The sequence below is a fragment of the Amblyomma americanum genome, chromosome 9 (assembly GCF_052857255.1).
Source record: "Amblyomma americanum isolate KBUSLIRL-KWMA chromosome 9, ASM5285725v1, whole genome shotgun sequence".
Classification (NCBI taxonomy): domain Eukaryota; kingdom Metazoa; phylum Arthropoda; class Arachnida; order Ixodida; family Ixodidae; genus Amblyomma; species Amblyomma americanum.
The window spans coordinates 91,937,652-91,960,833 of NC_135505.1; the positions used below are offsets into that span (position 1 = coordinate 91,937,652).

At 44.9% G+C, this 23,182-nt stretch overlaps 1 protein-coding gene across 1 annotated transcript; it reads right to left on the reverse strand.

Moving 5' to 3' along the window:
• Positions 1-4,795: 4,795 nt before the first annotated feature.
• On the reverse strand, positions 4,796-22,609 carry LOC144103507 (uncharacterized). The gene is made up of 5 exons (XM_077636207.1): positions 22,522-22,609; positions 15,175-15,335; positions 12,216-12,308; positions 8,518-8,641; positions 4,796-4,863 (listed from the first exon to the last, which is right to left on the reverse strand). Exons 1-5 carry the CDS (start codon positions 22,580-22,582, stop codon positions 4,796-4,798), a joined length of 507 nt encoding a protein of 168 aa, XP_077492333.1. The 5' UTR covers positions 22,583-22,609.
• Between the last annotated feature and the right edge of the window lie 573 nt (positions 22,610-23,182).

Consider the following 23,182-nt stretch of genomic DNA (forward strand, 5'->3'; position numbering starts at 1 on the left):
TTGCGAGATGATCATCTTGTTGTCAAGAAAAGACGTTTTCCTTGTATTTGTAACAAAAAATTACCTTCTATTCTTTTGCGCGCTGAGCAACAAAAAGGACTGCTGACCGAAACAAATGAAAAAGGCTTTGGGCTCAGGAGAAGTTCAGCAGAGGACACGAAAGCATTTTTTTTCTCACATATAAGTAGAGCATCCTAGAACAATGATGTATTCCACGTGCATTCATGCACCGAACGGAAACAGGTTTGCTTGAATCACGGGGTTCGCGATCAGCACGACGCTTCATTATGCATGCTCGCAAAGTACCAAGACAGCGCTCGGCTCTTGCGCACAAGAGTAGACCTAAGAATTTTGATCACTGAAATTGTCAGCTGGATATTATTGCCAGATGATAATACATTGAACTTTGGACCTGGTGTGAAACAGCGTATGCAATATTTTCATAGAGGATGAAGCTATTCGTTATGATTATATTTGTGCGTTGTGCAGATCGAATGTTAAAACTTCACATACAGTTAAGCCCGATATTATATAGTACTGTATAACCAATCTTCGAAACATATAAGAATGCAGAATTTTAGCTCAGTAATGATCAGGCCGAGCATTTTCCCTCCTTTTGCGTGTCTTTCATGAGACCACTGGACGAGGGAGGGGGTATTCAATAAAAAAACCTGCTTTTTAGATGCTTACCTGAACCTGAAGAAGAATCATCTGCAGTGGATACATCATCGTCGTCGATTTGTTTGTCTAAACCTGGCAAAAACAGAAACACCTATATTCATGGCCCTGTACTACTGCACTTCAATATATATTAATACTTCCCGCGAACGATATCAACGGCGGAAGATATTGTAATAATCTTGTTTCGTGAAACAGGTTACGTCCAATACTGCAATTATTTTAGGCGCTTGTTTCGATAAAGCCTTTTTTAAACATTTTCCTCTAAAAAATTCGTATTTAGTGCACACCACTGCCTACTGTTTCTAAGCTCTAAATATATATACAAAAATTCCTAGCGTGGTGCAAAATATCCCAACAAATTCTACCAAAATGGCCCTTTCTTTGATGATAAGCTGCTTGTTCCTGTATATACTTTTGCTGCCTTCCTGGTGAAAAAGGTAAACGTTAAAAGCGTAAGAACGAAGCGGCGCGAGGAGAGACGGAGGTGCGTTTTCATCGCCAGCAGGCCTAGCTCAAGCGGTCCGCCCCTCGCCACTGGCCGCTTCGTTGTTTTGTCCTTCGTAGCAGTAAAATCACAGGGTAGTGACGACAATCAGTTGAGTAGGCAGACTGGCAACGTTGCGTCAAGCATCGCATAGTTTCTTGGGTTATCTTAGCTAGCAATGAGAAACTCAGCGATGGTGATAATAAGTGCTTTCGGCGCTAGATGAAGAACAGAATAAGCACCGCTTTTCGCCGCGTTCAATTTAAGCCCGCTGACGATAATCTTGAATATCTTAGATGCAGTTGCCCGCGGCTGATATTTTGCCAAAAGAATCCCACCGCATTTCGGGTCACAAACAATGCGACAAACGCGCAGATTTTCGTTTAGAGCATTAAAAAGATAACATTACAAAGCTTCGCGCCATTACCATCATTCTAACCAAGCCTTCGCCCCATGCTAGAAACAAAACGCAAGGTGGTGAAAAAAAGCACTGAACATAACTTTAGCGGTGTAGAGTTTTAGGCTCAGAACTTCTGTGGTTTCTGAGACGTTCTCGCTATGTCGCGAATGACTTCATAGCCAAGTTATTCAAGTAAGCAAAGGACCATCCATTGTTCTAATGAGTAGCGCACTTTTTCACTGTCTGGGACTGTGAACGGGCGTCGAAACTAGGTCTCAGTCACCTGGCGCTGTAATAAATAAGGAGCCATTATCCACTTTCCATTTCCTTTGAAGTGACGTTAGCATCAAGGCAGCATAAAAGGAAAGCTGCAGCGGCCGTTCTAAAATTCACGAGTTAGCGGAACCCTATTCATACAGTAGCTTTCTTCGATAAAAACACCGCACACAATGGGTTACCATAGGCATCGATATGCTGGCATTGGCGAGGTACGGTGGCCATTGAGCCTTTCTTGCGATCGCTTACAAAGGAGGCTTGAAAGCTGAGGCTAAGTCAAGAAATAGTAGTGAAAATTTGGAGAGGGCTGAATAAATTTGAAATCAGAAATAGATAATTAATCCAGAGAAAACACGGCCCTCGCTTTAGTTGTGTACATTGTCTTCTGATGTTCTGGCGTTTGGCGTCGGTGCGCTGCTGACCCTTAAAGGCACGCGGCAATGTCGAGATTCTCCTTTTAGGCTCCCGTGGTTGCGCAAATTGGCACATTTTGAAGATTATCACCTTTGTTTCGGCTGTAACGGTCACATTTTTTTTTTTGCGTGACGATCTCTTAGTCTGTAGAAAGCATGACGGCGCAGAATACAGGAACCCTTCGGCTGGCTAAACGCATGTATTCGTTACAGCTTCCTTAAGACATAAAACTTTCAGAGTGCTTTATTCTGAGTAGGTTAACACTCAACTGATAGCCTTCAAATGGTGTTAAACTGTGTGCCGCCCAGCGTGGTAATACTGCTGCCGAGGAGAAATCACGGCTGCAGTGAAGAAAGCATAGACGCTCACTTCGAACGTCATTGAAGTAGAGGGTAAGAGTAATGTGGTTGCTTATCGCTTCACAAGCAAACGAGTAAGAGTGTGTGCTGGTGGCTTGGAGATTGGTTAAGCAAGCATTGCAGAGCCTCGTGGCATTGTTTATGTGGATGGAAGTGCCAAAATGCATTTCCTTTATCGTAAAAATGCTGAGAATTCTCACGTTCTCTCAGATCATCAATGGCAGCTTACTAACATTCCTCAAGAAACACGATTATAACAGGTGTATCTTACCTGTACTTACACATCGGGCAGAATAGTTGAGGGCGGCGCAAAATGTTCAGCGTAAGTTAAGAACAATGAACCAAGCTATGGAAGGGAAATTTATACATGTAACGTTAAGAGACAGGAAGAGGGAATAGTGCGTTAGAGACCAAAGCCTGGTTAATGATATGCTGGTCAAAATCAAGCGGAATAACTGGGCTTGGGTAGGGCGTGTAATTTGAAGGCAAGATGACCGATGGTCCTTAATAGTAACGGAGTGGATACGTACAGAAATAGTCGGAGGCAGCAGAAAGTTAGGTGGGCGGATGAAAATAAGAGGTATGCGAGCATATGCTGTCCACAGCTGGCACGTGACAGAGTAATTGGAGAGAGATGTGTGAAGCCATTTTGCCTGCTGTGGGTGTAATAAGGCTGATGATGATGTTGAAGACTCCTGTAGCGCAGGTTTCGACGCTTGACTGCGCGTGATGATTCTGACTAGAGTGAATCTATACGGACTTTAGAGTGCGGAAGTAGGAGCACCGCCATATTTGGTCATGTGACTAGTCCGACGTCATTGGCCTTCGCTCCATCTCGTTTCAGCGCCTACCTGCGCTGCTGGTGTCCTGTTGCAATACGCTTTTCCGGCTCTCGCTGTGGATGACAAGCTTTGCACAGGAACCTCTTGTGACTACACATAGTGTGTTTTGGCGCTGCAAAATGTTCGGTTCAAAAAATTTAATTACTCGTCTGCTTCTAACTGCCCGCATCCGTTAGAATTCTCCAACAAACAGTGCCCATCCGACTGCGCGTTTTTGTTTGTTCAGTCAATTTACTGCCTAACGCTCTTTGTGGCTGCGTAATTTGTTATAAAACTGCATAGAATAGAAGCAGAGCATTGCTTAAAGTTGGTTTCTAGAGCTCGATATTTCTGCCGAAAGGAGAAATAAGTGTTCAGAGATATTAGGAATGTTCACCGCTCAGCACTGTGCCCGACACTTACAACCGAATGTGACCACTCGTGTGATGGTCGGATGATTTCCGAGATATCAATTTATCCTCTTTTAACATTCAGCCTTCCATAGCATGGACGTTTTTCAAAGGCTTGTTGCAGAGCTCAGCAACGTTAGACTGTGCTCGCTTGCTAAGTAAAATTAAAAACTGCTCCATAGTTCAGCACCTGCAGATGTAGCCAGGAGGAGTGAGCTGAATTATACAGTCCTTCGTGATAAATTTCGCCATTGTCCTGTGCATTAGCGTAATTCTGTAGACCTCTACATGAAGCGAGGGAACTGTAAACACGGCTCCTCAGAGGACGGTCGCAAACCGATTCTGCTGTCGCCTACTTTAGGCTACCGCCAAGTGCGCATCGCAGTGAAGTTAGCACGATGGGAACGCCTTGGAAGCACTTAATGCAGCATTGGATCAGTGTTTGTCGAAAGTGAGAAAGGTTACAGAAATTCACTCATTGACTTTCCTCCATCGCAATATGTTTTATGGACGTGGTCACAATAATAGCTACAAGAAGATGTTTTTTATTGCACTGCGATAATAATGCTTCAAATTTATCCTACGAATGGCCTCTTTTCTACGCTCGCCGGCCGCAGTAATCATTGTGATCATCTGTGTCAACCTCATGGACCAACCCCGATTGAACCCACAGTACTGTCGTTAGCGACTGTATTTTCTGTTGTCTGTTGCATTCTTCTTTCCTGCGCTATTTATACAAGAACTTCTAACCAGCCAGCCCGAACCAAGCTGCTGCTTACATAACAACGGCGAAACATATAACTGCTTTGAAGGTTATCATTCGCTGGTTCTGGCATTACCACAGCTGCTGCTCAACCTTCTTTATATTACTTCGCGGAAAAAGTTACTGCCTACAACCTTTCTACTCTGAACACCCTCGCCTCTCGAGATAAACCAGTACATACTAGTTGTTAGTACGAAATGACGCATGTCACAAGCGGCGCTGCAAGCTCCTCACACTTTTTTTCGGTGATAAATACTGCACACACATAGACATCTTCAAAGATGACACGACTTCCAGGAGTCTTCCTCTTGTGGCGTTGAAGTGCCCTCGACAGGCCAAATGTTTTCCCATCGCATGCAACAGGAGATATCGTCCACGCCAGCTGAACTCCACGGAAATAAAGACGCTGTCTCCTATATGTCGTGCCAATGTCCTGGCTGCTGGGTTGTCTTCACGGACAGCAAAACTGCGCTCAATCTCTGCCCACCTTATTTGATAGCCAGTTTCTATCGAAATCAGCTATCTACGCCACCAGGCCACTTTATTATAACTCAGTGGAATGCAGCTAACTGTAGAATGAGTGCTAACAAAACGCGGATGAAGCAGGCCGCAGAGGTCATGAGCACCGTAAATGTGAATTGATTTACTTCACGACATCTGAGGCGTCTTAAATGCCGAAACCTTAAATACCTAAAAAAGCACTCAGGAAAAAAACCGGATGTGGAGCTTGCCGACACGTAATCACCAATTTCTGCACTTTATCTACGCACAGCTCAGATCATGACTGTCACCCTGACTTCTCGCCATCTGGAACCTTTTTACCAACGACTTCGTCTAAGCGCTGTTCAGGTCAGTTTCGGTGAAGCGAGCAGTTCTTGTTGAGACAACTGCGGCTCAGTAGAAACCGTGGAGAATATATTCTTAGAATGTCCAGCGTATGCTGACCAGTGTGCAAATTGTGAATATCTTATAGAATCACACATGTGTCCCTAATATTTGACTGCGTATTACGACCTTTAGCTGGTCATAACCAACAGAGACGCGCTAAGAACCTTTTATTTGTTTATTTGAATAACATTAATCTTCTAGACATAATTCAATCCCTTGGTTCAGCACTCTCAGCGCGCATTCCCTATGCATCGAACTTTGTCATGCCATTTCCTACACCTCTCTCGTTTCATCTTTTCTCGCACTGAAAACCTTCCCTACAGAGAGCAGCAAGTCAATGAATTTAAACGCCAGCTGAATCTGTTTTGTTAAAAGGAGCTTGTTTCTCTGTATTAGAACAACACATTGAGTTTACGTTCTCTCAGACAGTAGCACGAACTCGAGAGACAGCTCCACGAAAAACGGCGGCTTGTACCACGAAGTGCCCCTTATGTGATAAGCACGTCTATTTCCCACTACTAGACCATATGAACATCAGCATTACAAGAGTCCTACAAGAGGTTTACGGTCATAAAACTTCTCTGTAACTCAATGGGAGAGCTTTGTTATGTGTTCAAGAACGGCGGCGCGGCGGTGCTGTAGTCAACCGAGGATCATGTTTTGGCGAGCGGCGGAGCGGACGGGTGGCCGCCTACGCGTAGACTGCGGCGTTTCGCGATGCGTCGTTGCATCGTTTTCTTGTTCGGGCGTTTTATCAGGTGCAGTGTAGAAGTACGAGAATGCCTGTGTTCTTGTGAAACGAGCGCTTGGTGTGAAACATGCCATCACCTAGTTGCACGACGCGCGGCCACTCCGGCTACATGGCAACAGCGAAATGGCGTCAGCTTTTTCTTTTCCCATCTGACGCCACGCTGCGAGAAATTTGGAGATGCATCATCTTCCGAAAAGAAAATGATGGCTTCTCCTCTGATTCGCCGTGCGTGCGTATTTGTGAGAAACATTTCGATACACCTGACGTCATTTGGTACTAATGAGTTAGTTGTGAACTAAGGCTCTGTTTCGCTGGGTCATGAGCGGCTCAAGCTGCAGCCTGACGCTGTTCTAGAGGTATTCCAAAATCTTCTACAATGCTATGCAAAGAACAAATAACGCTTTTGACTACCACCAAAGCGACGCCGTATTGTATCGGATGCCTGCAGGGTAGTGGGCGCTCAGGATATCCCCTGCCCAGAGTACCCGGCAATCGGCGGCGCTACAGACGCCTCAGTATCACCACAAATCACTCCCTTGTGTCAGTAAGTGAGAGCTTTAACAGAAAAACAAGTTGGCTGGCGTTCATATGTTGAAAATTTGGACAACATGTGTCAAACTGCAAAGCCCACCTGCAATCCCGAGCTGCACACACTAAAATTGCAGCTTCGCAAAATGGCGTACCAGCTCTTAAGAGTCCCCAGAAGCTTGCTAAAGTCGCAACATGTGAAAACAAACTGAGGAATAATGCGTGCGAAATGCCCAGCCAGTGCAGGCAAAACGTCGAGCCAATAACAGCCTTTATGTTGGCACTCAATTGTATTTTGGCGTTCTGTAGTATATGTGAATAAAAGGTTTATTCTGTTAAGGCATTAGTTTTCTCATTTGCGCTGTAATGTCTAATGTTACAATGCGGCATTGCTTAAGAAAAATGCGTGTTTTTGAGAGAACGAAAAAGCAGTTTATCACAATTTGGGCACCATAATGTAGTCGTTTTTGACTAGGAGCAGTGCCTCTACCCTGAGCATGAAGTGTGATATCAAGCTTTGTTTTATTGTCGAAAATGGTGCTCTTAGCTTGCTGTGTTTATGAAAAATCGAAAAACCTCAGTACATAGCGAGTGCTCAGTGGCAAATATTGCAGCTGCGACGCTTGGGGGCGGGGGTACTCGCTGCGAGACAGCGAAGTTGGCAACCAGTACCGCACTAACAGAAAGTGTGACGACTTAAATCACTGCCATCCTTATTGCTAACCTTTACGTCTGATAGAATATTCATGCGGAACCATATGTTAGACGGCGTTTTTGCTCCACTGTTTTATGAGGCATGATAATGCGAAGCCCTTAAGCGTCTTGAAGAACTGAACGCAAAGCATGTTGGACTCCGGACAAGAGAAAATTCTACTGGTCGACAAAGGCTCCTTGTTACTACCCGACACCAACTCCCGAATGCAGCCAAGCGCATGTTCCACCAAATACGTAAGAACAACACCGGGTTAAACAGGTATATAACTATGAGGAAGCCGACTGAAGTAGTGCGGCTAGCAGCATGTATAACCGCTCTACAATCTTCAAGCTCTTAATGGGATCCAGTACAAATATAAAGTTTTAGCATAGCGCATACTATCTATATTCAGCGCTTATCTCGACCATTAGCCGGCAGTGTGCGTGCGCCGGGAGGACAGAGATCCACAAACAGGTGGATTGAATTAGGCCGGTCAGTGCCATCTGCGCATGCGCACTGGAGATTGGCTGCCGCGGTAAGCCCTGACGGGAGACGTCATAAGACATGGATAATCGTTTTAGTTTTAGCACATTGCGTACGGTCTGCCGTTACCGCTTCGCTATCCTGTAATGCTTAAGAGTACATCGAGCCGACGGGCAATGTGCAGGACAGATGCGGTTGCGCGTGGCTCTACGGTGCGACCTCTCTGCGCGCATTCATGGCTGGCAATCGCGGTAAGCACCGATGGCAAACGGCACGTGCTATGCTAACGCTCGCTATTTTATATGGCGCCTACTTTTAGCAGGTAAAGAAACTGAAAATAGTTGTATTTCACAAAGTCTTGGTAACACCTAACACCGCTCCAGGGAATCGAAATTCCTGGGCTCACCAACGCAACCGCCTATAAACAGGGTCACCACAGTGGATGGCAGAGTACAGGCGCTCTCAGCAAACAGGCACGTCGTTTATTAACAATGAAAGGCATTTTAGTTGTAAGAGTAATTTTCTGGATAAGCAGAATAAAGTTAGAAGGATATTTGAAACGTACGTTCTTTCAAGAGAGCTTTCCGCCTTTCCTGCAGGTTAACCACCTGGTGCAGGATAGCACCGTCATCGGAGCGCATGGCACGAGCAAGTGGAGCAATGCTCATATCATGGCTAAGAAGTCCTCTCTGAAAACAAAAAAAGATAGTTCAGACTCTTACAAACACCATGCTGCAGGAATACTTGAAAGCAGTGTCGTAATTGAATCATTTTTGAGATGTTCCGCTTTCCTGTCTGTTCTGCTGGTATAAAAAGCGCAGCAATTGCAGCTGCTTCAGATTCGGAGATCCAGCGTACTTTTCTAGCATTGGCTATCAGAGGCTTTCTGTGGTTTCTTTTTTATGCGAGCTCTAGGCCATTTGTGCTTTTGAATTGCTTCATCTTACCAGGGCCGATCCTCTGCACCTTCATTCTCCGAACTTCTGTCTACTTTGTGTGTCTGTTGTCTCTTTGGACGCCGAACTTCTAATCAGTTCCACAGAAAGGTGTGCCAAGGAACAATTGTATTATGCGTGTATTAAGAGAATACTATGGCTTAATGGAGAACAAAAACTGCTTTCACTAAAAAAAGGTATTTTTTTACGCTATAAAAGTGCAACAAATTAAAATCGGGTAAGGCCGGGACGAGCGTTCTTCCTGCCAAACTGCACTGAACTCTAGACTTTTTCTTGCTGTGGACATCTGAGCCTATTCGTCTAATAACGTTTAAAGAACGGTACCAGGTTGGGTCATTTTCTTTAATAAAATTTGAATTTGGAATCGAATTTCCACAAAAAATTTGTAATTTAAATCTGCATCTTCCTCAGAAAAAAATTTATCATTACAGTCTGATGAAACGCCAGCACAGCCACACACATCCAAACCATAAACATTTAGAACAAATTCCAGTAACACTGCCTTTAGTATTACTTGAATACCGAAAAGAGGGGGGATTCATGGGGAAATTACGGAAGCAGTAATTACGGACAAAGTTTGCACTAGCTCCAGCTATTGCTCCAAACACCTCCAATAGGGCTTCGGTGCCGACCGGCATATAATAACCCGTTTCAACCATCCAGTCACCTTTACGGAATAAATGTTTTGGTCCTTTTAGCTGCGAGGGCAGTAGAAGCGGCAATGTATGGAAATACCAGTGTCGTGGTTCGACACGGAAGCCGCATCGTAGGTCAGGCGGGAGTGAGGAGGAAGAGAAAAGAGCCATAGAGCCCAGTGTCTAAGCGAGAGAGCAGAGTCGCCCAAGAGCGCTTCATACGAAGCGAACAAGTTCTCAGGAAGGCCTGCGAGGAGAGAACAAGAAAAAATGAGTCATTAAATTCAATGAAAAAATGCGAAAGAGGAATTGAGTAGAACCCGAGGTCCCGGAGCTCGGTGCGTGAAGTGGTCGGCGGATGAGAACTACTCACGCGCATGTACTGACACTAGATGCACAATACAGCGTAGATTGGTGACAACTGCAAGCAAACTCCCATATGTTACCCTACATCTTTCGCCGCTACCGCACCCACTACCTTAACCCTTGCACACTCCTCCGCATGTGGGGTGGCTAAGGTCACCTTCATGCGCTACTTGTGAGATTGCCCCAATAAATGGCGGTACCCTAATACCTAACTTATCGCAGTCGTCGCGGAAGGCAACTTTCTGGTTTGCTCGCCCAACTGGCCAAACTTGGCTAATGGTCAGAGCCTGTGTTAAAACGAGGCCCACGGAGTCCTGGATAAGTATGCTTCTACTCTTGAGGACCTTCTTTAATTTTGTTTTAAACAAAGGATGCAGCCACCACTACCATCACGCACACACGGCCAGGTCACCGGCGCCACACAAGCATTTAGTTCTTGTCTCGAAAATTTAGATAAAGGGAGGAGGGACATGTTCCGTATGAACTGACATGCTCGCTTCTAAGTGCTATTAATGGTAGCTACGATTCCAACCATTAGGGTCTCTTAGGCAATATGCATCACAAGATAAGCCTCCGAAGTCTGAACTCTCCATCAAGTAACGGTGAAAGAAACATGCTTCAGATACTGCTTCAATAATTGAAGAGGTGGTAACTTCCATTTATTTCACCCTCAATGATTATTGTGACCACCTATATATGACGTGTAATTACAGAGCAATGTAAATAAAAGCCACAGAAAGAGAAGTTGACTCACGAGAGCTGAATTGAAACTTTTTATTGGAATGAATATCGACGTATGTGCTAATTTCGAAGAAAAGAGACAAAAAAATAAACAACCAATAGTTGTAGCATTCTAAGAGAAAAAAATCGAAATTATTGCTTTTGTCAGAGGTACCAAAGAAGTGCTAACACAATAATCACAATAACCAAACGGACTATAAATCTCAGCAGCATCCACAATCTCCCACCCCATCTTGCAAGATCCGGTGCGCACTGCCTTTTGACGCCAGAATATTTGTCTCCTTATTTACATTCACGACGGCGCAGAACAAGATTTCTTGTGCCTGCATGGCAAGTTCTACATTCATGTTACTTCAGGTACTCATTAAGCATATTCGCGTCTGATCGATGGGAAACGTACCAGAGGAAAGGAAAACGGAGTATACTACGCCCTGCACACAATCAACAAGGGATTTTGATGCTCAGTCAGACAGTGCCAACGCCCTTTGTCGTCCCGTCTGTTCTTCCCCGCACATAGCCTATGCATTTTATAGTGGCTGTGAATGTATGCTACGTTGTAGTCGCAACAGCTGCTAATCTTGCTGAGTCGTTGCGACACGTTCTGTTAGGTAGACAGCGACAGCTACCTTACTTCTTTCCCGAGGTTCTTGTTCATTTACGTGTCTGGCAGTTGCACCTTGTTTCTGCTCCTTCAACAGGCGTTCAACAAATGACGTAACTGCGGGTTGATGGAGCATGTAGACGACGCGGATATATTCAGGTTGGAGGACTGTTATGTTAGGGAGCCTTCAATATTACTGACCACAGCAGATCTGAGGATATTGAGGTATTGTACCACCTATTGGACGTTTCCTTTTTGTGTAATTCTTCAAAAATCGGTGTTAAATCGCGTTTGTTTCCAGAAAATGTCAATTGCAGCCAGAAAACGTGTGTCAACTTGTTTGTATGTTGCGTTGTTGTGTTACATTGCAATTTTAATCATGAATGACCAACTAGCCTGCACCCATACCTTAGCCCCTATACATGAACGATGTAGTTTCTACTGCAGAAAAGAACAAACACCCAATACTTTTTTTTTTAAGTGAAGAAGTCTGACACGAAGTGTGGAATGTCAGCAATGAACGGTTGGAGAATGGTGGCTGGTTTGGAGTGCACAAGTCTCTTCATCTAGTGAGCGAACCTTTAGGAATGAGCTTGCAGCCTAGTTGGGTGTGCCGCGTTAAAGCGTAACCATTTCTCAAGCGCATTTCATAGCTTAAGCTGGTACATCAGCCTCGCTCTCACATCTTTTGCTCACAAAGAGCGCATTTCGAATTTTCCTTCTTATATTTTGCGTATATTTTGATTTTAAGTCGCATAAATTCCAGAAATTTCGTGAAATGGGATAAAAATGGGATAAATATGGCATTGCTCGCGCTGCTTGTCGCAACAAATTCGGGATGCAGCAAGCTTTCTTCACTTATAACGCCAGCATAGAACAAGGCTACTTTTCGGTATAGGTTCCACAACTATGACTCCATCACATTTTGCTTTTATCGTTTGTCTGATGAAAAATCGAAACATACCACTTCCAAGCCGTCTTCCAGTTGATTTATATGAACAGATGCTTTGTGCTCGCTGTCGTGGTACAAGTTTTCTTCTAGTTCCGCTCCATTTACCTGTTAAAGAATATAGCAAAAAAGTAGGAGTAAAACAAAATTTTGTACAGATTTTCATTAGCAGTACATTTGCAGCCGCACCTTGCATTAATACTTGGAAAGTAGGAGTAGGAAGCTCTCCATCATCGTAATTAAAGAGCTTCCTCATCTAGTACTCAAAAATGAATTACAATGAATAAAAGCCAACTCCTCAAGAACTTTTCATCAAATAAAATTTGCCTGCTTCTCCTGCTCGTAGTATAAGACCAGTTTCCTTTTCCAATTTTAATGAAGAAATTCTTGTTCCACTGTCATACCCAAACTTCGCTATTCTTGATACCTTGGCGCCGTCGCGGTGGCTCAGTGGTTATGGCTTTCGACTGCTGACACGAAAGACGCGACCCCGGCCCCGGCCGCGACCCAGCCCTGCAGTCGACCCCGGCCGCGGCAGTCGAATTTTGATGGAGGAGAAATTTTAGAGGCGCGCGTACTGTGCGATGTCAGTGCACGTTAAAGAACGGCTGGTGGTCAAAATTTCCGGAGCACTTCACTACGGCGTCCCTCATAGTCTGAGTCCCTTTGGCATGTTAAACCTCTGTAAGCCTAATCCTAAGCTGATGTCCTAGTGCACGTTAAAGTACCGCTGGTGGTCGAAATTTCCGGAGCCCTTCACTACGGCGTACATCATAGCTCGAGTCCCTTTGGCACGTTGAACCTCTTTAAGCCTAAACCTAAGCTGGTGTCTTAGTATTATTAAAGTTTAAATACACTTAAATCTCTCAACACGAAATTAAAAGCCGAAATCAAATTTTAGAAGCGATCTTCAACTGCCTGACATGTCCGATTAGGGTATGATCATTAAGGAACATAGGCCACTCGAATTGATTTACTTTTGCCTGCAACAGATCGTTGCTTCAGTTTTCAAACCTGAGAGTAGCAATGTTTTCAAAATATAAGGGGCCAAAATTCAGTAAATACAAAAGATTTTATTCTCAGCCGCGGTCGTAATTTTAAGGTCATTAAGGTGTCTTGTACAATATAGCAAGATAAGAGCGTTCACTGGCCTCATGAGTCCATTCCTGACGACAGCGGCTCAGTTTCGTGTGTTTATGAATATAATTTTAGGCAAGAACTGTCATGAAGCTGGGCAATTACATTGAAATCAGTTTTTTAAAGTGATGACTAGATTTCAAAGGAGAATAACTCATTTCAATTCAAATTTTATTATAGTTTCGAGAGACGATGCGTTCTCAGTTGCTGTCACTGAAGTTTACTCGAATATCAGATCGCAGATTTCGTAATACCGAGAAGTCCATGACATTTTATTAAAACTACAACATCGCATCAATCAATGAGGAAAGTAATAGTGCCACTAAAATTATCGAAACATGACCGGTTTCTTCGTAAAGAAAAGTAGACACACACATCACGATTTTGAGTGCATGCGTCTTACCCGCCGCGGTGGCTCAGTGGTTAGGGCGCTCGACTACTGATCCGGAGTTTCCGGGTTCGAACCCGACCACGGCGGCTGCGTTTTTATGGAGGAAAAACGCTAAGGGGCCCGTGTGCTGTGCGATGTCAGTGCACGTTAAAGATCCCAAGGTGGTCGAAATTATTCCGGAGCCCTCCACTACGGCACCTCCTTCTTCCTTTCCTCTTTCACTCCCTCCTTTTTCCCTTCCCTTACGGCGCGGTTCAGGTGTCCAACGATATATGAGACAGATACTGCGCCATTTCCTTTCCCCCCCAAAAAAACCAATTATTATTATTATTATTATTATTCATGCGTCTAGTGCTGTACCTTTGAAGGCACCATTGGGTAGTTTGCGAAAAAAATTTTCCCCGTACAAATTACCGTACCTATAAAGGAACCGGTATAATAAGGTGTGCAAAGCTAAATAAGGGAAATTATAACATCTAAATAGCGACAGTTGAGAGAATGTCTCGTTATTTCAGTAGATCGTACAGCTTTTTTTGAACCTACACATGACATGACAGTGCAAAAGGAAACTAGCAAAATTAATGGTAACCAAATCGCTGAACAAAAAACGTCGGATGATGTCTGACACTTTTTTTTCAGAGAAATGTTATTTACTCTGGTCCCGTTCTAGTACACAAAACACACTCCTTATCACATCAATGCGGCTAAATGCGCTTGAAAGATTTGATTTTCTACTGTATACCAATACAAGAAAAATCCGGAAAATCGTAATGCACGGGATTTAGTACGCAGCGCTTATAAATCGTAGACAAGCGATGGAAGCAAATAAATTCATTGATAAACGTTTGAAAGGTTAGGAAACACGCTAGCAGTCATATTTTGAAAGCAAACATGTCACGGTTGAATTTACAGTAAACCATTGACAGCTTCGACTGCTACTTCAGGACAAACAACTAGGACGAAATTCATTTTGTTAGCATTGTTATCACAGAAAGAGTTCTGAACATAATTTATCAATAATGCCGTACTCACGTATTTCAAGAGCTTTAAAGCCGTAAGTATGAGCTAGCAGTTTTTTTCACATTGTTAACGCGCCTAAATGCAGAAGCCATGCAAGATTGTACTTTGGGCAGCGCAAAATGAAAATCCGCATTAGGAATTTCCTCATGGTTACTTATTTTTCAATTTGTATTTCACAGTTTGGCTGAAATGTGGAAAGCATTAAACCTGAGCAGCTCTTGAAATAAATTTCCTTATGTAAATTGTTTGTTCTTTAAAGTGTAAAATAAATAGTTGTAGGCCGAATTTGAGAAAAAGGAATATTCATTTAATCATATCTAAAACCCTTTACGCAGTGTACACTTTTTATGACAAAAGTAATGATTTTTTCTTACAATAAATTCTGAACTAGACTTGACTTTATTACGGTATATAAAGTGAGCTCACGACTTCTGAGTCAAAGTCGGGGCCTGCTGATGAAGTGATGAAGAATTCTCGTGTCAGGAGAGAACTTTTTTGCAGGTTAAGGGTCAGGTCTTCGTGAATATGCACCAGTAGGGCATTGTCGTCTGTACTACTTTGCAGAATCCTTGGATAGACTAAAAAACCTGCGAGAGGAACGCATTGCAGATTCTTGCTTTATAAAGTTAAATCAGGGTCACGAGCCTAAATTCAACATATAAATACATAGGTGCTCGGAACACAAACCACCTTAAAAAGTTATTACTGTTTGCTGCATTTATTCCTTCCACTTGCAGTCGAATTTAATTTTGAGAAAGATTGATAATATGCTTCCAACATGCACCATTTCGACTTAAATACGGATGAGGTCTTGCGCAGTAGTATCCCTTTATGATCTAATAATCTGTCAACACCTTTCTTGATGAAAGGTCGACAAGATGATTCAGTCAGTTAATATGGTCACAGCCGTTCTCCTCTGATTTATCCGGATATTTCTTTGGCTAGTAAACAATGCGGAGTACATGAGCGCATTTTGTTTTCAAGTCTGACTTACTTTGTTCCATTTGCGTTCGTACTTTTTACAATCACAAAATAATTTTCACATATCACTAATGTGAAATTCCAGTCGTAACTTTCACGCCGAAACAAAATGATATATTTGATATTTTTATTTCGCAGACTGCATTTCCTTGCATTTTGTAATGAATTAAGCAACATCTGCCTCAAGCTACTACAGAACAAAATAGGTCTAAATAATGAGGGTCCTCAACATTATTGTTTAAAACGTTTCTATGAACAGTGGTCCCAATGAACGCCAACAAGGTTTTTACGGGGATCTTACCCCCTTACAGTCTAGAGTACATATATATTCGGTATTGGATGCTATCCTGTTTTTTGAAGACATTATCTATGTAGTCCTTCTTCTCGTCCGATGTTCACTGGTGTGTAGATGATGTATTGTTTTTCACGAAATTAAAATAATCGCTGCATGGCTACTCTCGAGTCATTTAGTTTTCTATTGCTTCGAGGCTGAAAAAAATGCCTTATTCAAATTAGCACCAAAAATTCAGATCAGTCACGGTATAGACAGCATGCAGTTATTATTCCATCTAGTGCCTCCCCCAATAATATTTCCTTATTTATTTTTTAAGCAATGCTTATTGCCTCAGTGCATATATGTTATGAAATGAGGGATGAGGAGGATTCTTAAATAAATGAAAATGTTTGGTTGATTTAATGAAATCAAGTAGTGAACCTTGACGTGGTCACTGTGTCCAAGCGATATAGAAATCGGGATTGTTCGGTGAGAGACCCACTGCCGCCAGGTGCCGAATTCACGTCGGCTTCAGCGCAGGGCAAACCCACAGCAGCTGGTGAATATCCGCCTCACTATCTCTAATCTTGCAGACTGGACTCCCGGGGCGGGGATATAAATCTTGGAATTGTGGCTACTTGCGTGTCACGGCTGGAGTTAGAGCAACACCGACCTGTACCCTTCGAAGCCCAATCTGCTCTGCACGGGTAAGACCACGGGGGAGGGTGACCGCACACGGAGGGATTAAAGAACTTGTGTGGCACTGGAGGTGTTCCCTTCTTGATAAAAGAAGGGTGGTGTCATCCAGAGTGAGGACTCGAGGCAAAGACGAGGTTGGGGTCGAAAGGCGGATCGCAGAATCTGCGTGGATTTGTGCGCTCAGAAGATCACGCGGGACCCACAAAATACGCATTTGCTCCGGGATGCGTGCCGCTAGACGATGGATGTCTTGGAAGATTTCTGAGGTGCGACTGACGCCTCGTATTAGGCGTGTGACGTGAAAGGCGTTGGTGCGAATGACAATGCGGGCCGTATGTAGCATGGAAACGGCGGCCACAGAGCAAAGTGCCTCTTGAACAGCAGGCACCTCCGCACAGAAGGAGGAAAGAGGTTCTGAGAGGCGAAACCTTGACTTTTTGTTCAGGGCAGGCTTGCAAGGACAGGAAACTGCCATTGTTTCGCAGGCCTGGATGCTTGCGTCAACGTACATAACGATGGAGCCATGCGGCAGATTGGCGTCTTGCTCTGTATTTCGGTCCCGAAACGACGATGCCACGCGTGTAGATGATTGCCGACGTAGATCAGCTGGTTTTTTGTCGCTTAGCTGCACAAAACGCCAGGGAGAGAGACCTGGCGGGGGTGGCTATAGAATGGATTGCGATGAAGCATATGCCCTGAGTGCTCACGTTGTGTGTGTAAGTTTTGACTTAAAGGGACTCTGAAGCGGCTTTCAAATCGCATGAAACGCGGTGGTTGGGAAGAAAGGACCTTGAAAATCATGTGCGTAAATTTTTTCTCCATTCTGTGCACAAAAAAAGCTGTAATAGCTGCTTAAAAACCCGCCGCCGGCACGCCCTCGTCGCTTCCGAAAGCGTCGGGTGGGGGGACGGCAGAGAGAGGGAGAACTGGCGGAAGTGACGCCATTCACGGAGAGTCAGCCGGCCGGCCGCCTGCGCTTGCTTTGCTGCGGAGCGCGCTTTGGCGAACCACAGATCGACGTAATCTTCTGCCAGTGCCGTTTACTTTCTCTGCGTCAAGCGTTCTGTGTAATGCTTGAAGCCTGTATATAAACCACTTTTTGCATGGTACTTCTTTCGAACAGCGCGCAGCACACAGCTTGGTCGAATCCGTCGTGTTTTCTTCCCCCAGCCTCTTCCGCGTTAACCAGACAATCTGGTGGTACGCAGCATGCCAAAGCTGTCTGCACAAAATATATACATCAATATTTCTCTTTTCGTTATATTAGTTTCTTACCTGTTTTTAAACTCTTTGCCTTTTCCAGCTGGTTCCTATCCATGCTCAGCTAAGGCCACTTCCAGCACTGCCTTTTAGACACACAGTCTTGAACTCTTTTGAGCTCGTTACGAACTGTGTGGCTTTTTGCTTTTCCTTATTGCTTGCACCTCCTGGCAGCACAAGCAATTCTCTTAAACTTTCATCAGCGTGCAGCACATACAGCTGCACCTGATTGAACAATAACCAATTATCTATAAGCCTAGTATAGTTGAGAAATTGCAAACATTTGCATAGATGAGCACTTGGTCATGGCTGGCGATCAAAAATTGCGCCAGAATCCACGCAAATTTGTCCTTGAGTCAAAACCGCAAAGTTGCCGAGCCGCGGTACGCATACATGTATATCATCCACAAGTAATTCTGCTGGTTATCTCGATACTCAACAGCCGCAACTACATCTCGCAGCACACTGGTTTGAATGAGCGCACTGCAAGCTCTGAAACGCAGCCATAATTATTGCCCAAAAGCGTGTTCATCGTGCAAAAAAACGAAAACAACAATGTGCAGGGGTAAGTGCACAAGTTTTGTGGTTGGACCGTAGCCCGAACATGCGACAGAACGAATGGCGCACATAGAGCTTTCTCCCGGCTACCACGTTTCTTCGCGCTGCAGTGAGCCCACTCCAACTCATTCAGTAAGGCATTCTTTTGTAGTTCTAGAAGGCTTTCGGGAGTAATGAGGCAAGTAACTTAAATAAATGAACAAACAAAAACTGTACCTCGTGCGACTTGTGTAAGCGTGCCGATGGTCTGATCGATCATGTTTACAGGCGTTACAAGAAGTTGGTTGGTGGTCACGCTTCTATGCAGCAGTGGTACACAACAACGTTTCTGTGCAATTTCCTTTTTTTAATTGCCACTTGCACATGCACCTGCACAAAAGATATGCACGCGCATGCACCTATGCAAAACATACGCATCAGTCGAGATTTCGTTTTCGTGTTAACCTGGTAGGACGGGAAAGGCCCATACTGGGTGAACGAAATTTCCGGCTTGCGGGTGCCGCCATGTGATCGCTTCTCTATTACTCAGCTTCTTATCCGGCGGTGGCACCAGTTTTCGGTTTAGTTCATATATCTCAACGATTTCGGAATAGGTTTGCCCGCGCTCCTCCAGGTTCCGTCAGTCCGGCGGTTGCAGGGTTACCCGGAAGAAAAGAATATAGGAATGCGCCGACTACCCCGGAGTCGACGAAGATATTGATAGCAGAGAAGGCTGGGAAGTCCTGCTACGCAGTGAAGAACCCGCTCGGCAGAAACAAGCTAATCCGCCTGGCAGCAGAAGCCACGAAGAGATAAGATCTCTTTGTTCGCCTTTAGTCGCGGAGGCTCCGGCCCCCGCCCTCCAGGTCTGTGTGCCGGGGGCGGTGAGCAGTAAGGGGTCTCCATTTCCGGTGGAAATAAAAGCTGTCATCCATCCATTCATTCAGTCGAGATTTCCAACACGTTAAAATGTCGCGACTTGAATTTAAATGCCGGCGCACTCCGCGGCGTCGTTGGTTCCGCCGTTTCCTGAAGCTGCTGATGGCTCGAACAGGTATGGCGAGAGTCCAAACTGTGCAACACTGCTTCAATTATTCGCAATTTCCAAAACGTAGTCGTTAAAAGCCAGCTAAAGCAACGCGCTGCGCAACAACGCTTCAGTAGCAACGCCGTCGGTGCCGGCCGGAGATCTCCGTGGATGACGTCACGACGGTCGCGGCCAATCGCGGGCAAGAGCGGCGTTCGCTCGGCGCCCTGAAGCGATGGGGCGCGTTTTCTTCGAAACAACAGCTTTTTGCGTTTATTTCCACTCTTTTTGAATGAGACATTCTTCTTCAGCGGACTAAAAGCTATAAAATGACGTAGGGAACTTTTTTTTTTCTTGAAAAGTGCTTCAGCTTCCCTTTAAGCCGCAGAGCATCGCGCCATTGCTGCCCCATTGCATCTAGTGTATTAAGCTGCACATGTTCTTGTAGCGCCACGATCGGGGTGATGCGGGGAAGGCAAATAATGACCCTCATTTTCTCTTGATTAACAGCTTCAAGACATACCCAATGAGCCTTAGTCAAATGCTGGAATTGGGCACGGTAAACAAGGCGCGGTTGCACAACCGCCCGCAACAGGGCAACGAGAGATGGTACGGGGTGATGTTCCCTGGGGCACACCAGAAAAGTCGGAGCGCTCCATCTTCGGGTAGTAGACCAAGCGTTGCAAGAGAACAGATTTCAGATAGGATAGGTGGGTAACCATGAAGCAGAGTACGGATGCTGTACAGTTATCTGGCAGTGTAGCAGGTACTCTGGGAGGAGCTGTGAAAGAAGCTGGTGGGCGGGACATGTTCGTTGCTGATTCATCAGTTCTAGTGGCGGTGCAAACAGTTCAAGGTCTTGTCGGAGTCTCTGCCAAAAGGCGTGCTATTTGGTCATCAACTTCTACCATGTCATCGTTGGGAGGTTCCGGGATGCTACGCTGTTTTGTAGCCTGCTGATGCTGACGATCCTTACGCACTTTATCGCTGTAAGTCTGCTGGGTAGCAGTGTCATGCGTGTGCAGCACGGAAAGTTCGGGCCGCTAGTCATCATCTGACTGAAGAGCTGCAAACCGGTTGGAGGTCTGCACAAGGGGTGTACACACATTCTCAGTCATTTACTTAGAATACCCACGACGAATCTTTTCTGTTCCCTTCAGCTTTGTGGAGCAAGTGGGCGATGTGATGTCGTGGTTTTCAGTTTGGCAGAGGCCACATCTGTACGCCGCTGCGCCTCCCGGCGCAGTGCAACTTGAGTTGTGAAAGGGAGGAGCTATGCATATGGCCAGGTCTGAAGCATCTGTAGCAGTAGACAGCGGTTGGTTTGTATGACCGAGGCCGCAAAATACACCCATAGTAGTGCAAGCAGACTAGTGGTGTCCGCGGGCCTTGCAGGATGACGATTCAATAGCGCCCTTTTCACATATAACGTGCGTGGATCACTCGGTGGGTTGCACAATAAAACTCAAACTGAAGAGCGGCCAGGTCCTCATTAGCATCGACGTTGTAGACAACACAACGCTGCAAGTCGCATTCTCTGTTCTCTGTCTCTGTTCCGGTGCAGGTGCACCTGCACCGGAACAGAGACCTCGCTGGTAAATGTAATGCACTATAGTGTTTGCAGAAGTATCACGGCAGCCAAGGTCGGGAGCCACACAGCAATGGTATTGGACTTATTTGTTGCCGTAAAGCCGTGAAAACCTCTCTTTCCGAAACGACAATCCAGATTTGCGTGAAGAATACTGATCGGTATATCTGCAAGGCTTTTCGTTGCCAGAGATTTGATAGCGGCTTTGTAACTCACTGAGCGATGGGCAGACATATCTGGGCGGTCTGTGGTTAGGCAGGAACGCTTGCCTTGTGAGCCGCAGCTGACCGAAGAGGAACCCGTTGCAGCGTCTCCCGAAGGGCGCTTTTGAGAAGAGCGGAGGACCGGCGGCCCGATGACAGGTCCATTGGAGTGCTCGGCGTCTCATGTAGTACTGGTAGAGGTCTATCCAGAAGTATAGGCTGAGCAGCCGTATCTGTGTTCCGCCCAGAGGGTAAATCACTCACGAGCTGTTGTACATCTGGAGAAGGCAGGGCAGGCGCCGTATCCAATGAAGCAAAGGCAAGATTTTGGAGGTCTGGCCTATGCTCGGGGGGCAGTTGTACTGCGGGGAAAGCCACCGAGGCAAGCGGCGCAGGCGGAGCTACCCCCGCCAGCACGTCACCGGAGGCGCTAGGCCTAGCCTCGGTGCGTAGTTCATGTCCAGGAATAACTGCGTCACATTTGCTGTATGCGACGCAACCAGGCGGCGACTGGGCCTCCGAAGCCTCCTTGGATGGCGTGAATCCAGTTGGTTCGCTATAGGAAACGTATTTACGCGGCAGGCGAGATTTTCACAACAGCGATGTGAAGACACCTTAACAAAGACACTTCGTCTTCCTTCACACTTGGTGCTGAATAAAGAAGAGCGAAAATGAAGCTAGCTAGTACTCGACAAGCCATTGCTCAGTTAATGGCATAGTTTAGCTTTGGTTTTACTTATTGTATTTATAACAGCAGCAGCTAAGAATTTTAACATGATTTTAGAGATGAGGCCATGTTAAAAACAGGTGAAAAAACCCAGTTATGACCAAGCTAATGAGTTTAGTATCCATGCATGTTGAGAATACACTGAAAACGAAAATTTAAAAGCGACGTCAACATATTGGATACCATTAGAAGAAAATACATTCATGCTTTCCCAGCCAAAAAAAAAAACAATTGCTAGGGCAACGATCATAAACAAAACTTCCCAAAGATTTTTTTCTCTTACTACGAAGTGTCCAGATTCCTTAGACAATAATATACGTTATAGAATATGAGCGCACTCAAACAAACGTGCGTTTTGCATAAACAACCATGAGCGCAGCGCAGCTAATCCAAGACGAACACGTAACGTGTTCTGAGAGGGATCCAGTACTACGCATGCGAGAAAAAGTCAACTATTCATCGAAGAAAGAATCTTACCAGTGCAGGATTTCGCTGCTAGAGAAACGAACATTGTAATAAACAGAAAGGCTCTTCGCATTATGCCTGTTCTTTAATTTCCGCACTCTTCCTTGAAGCGCTTTTCTAGGAAGTCCTTTATACATTGAATAGATTTGATGTTGTTGTTAAACCCCACGAAAAAAGAAACAAATGCACAAAAGCTATTGTTTGCTTTCCACAAATATGTCATGTATCATTTTTACACTTTAAATATACCCATGTCTCATAAGTACACCACTCCTGACGTGGATTTGAAATATGAGTCATTAAGTAAAACGCCAATGCTTGTCGAGCAGGGAGGGATGTTTTGTGCAGTGAACCTTTGTACAGGTTCTTTTTTGTGTGTTCAGGGCAATTGTTCCGGGAAGCTACCGTATACTAATAAGCCTGGAGGCGAAACGAATGGAAAGCAAGTGCGGAAGGTGGATGCGCAAGCGGTCCCATTACACGAAAATTTATCCGGTGGGTGAAATAGCACAAAAAAGTAACTTGAAAATCCCGCATCGTCTATAGAGGAAATATACCAAGGTTTTTGTCGCAAAAATAATTGACGTGAACATGCAGTTGTATGTTTACTTGTGTGCTAAAACGATCGCGTATGAAGCCACCGCCTACTTCAACCATCAAAATGTAGTATTTT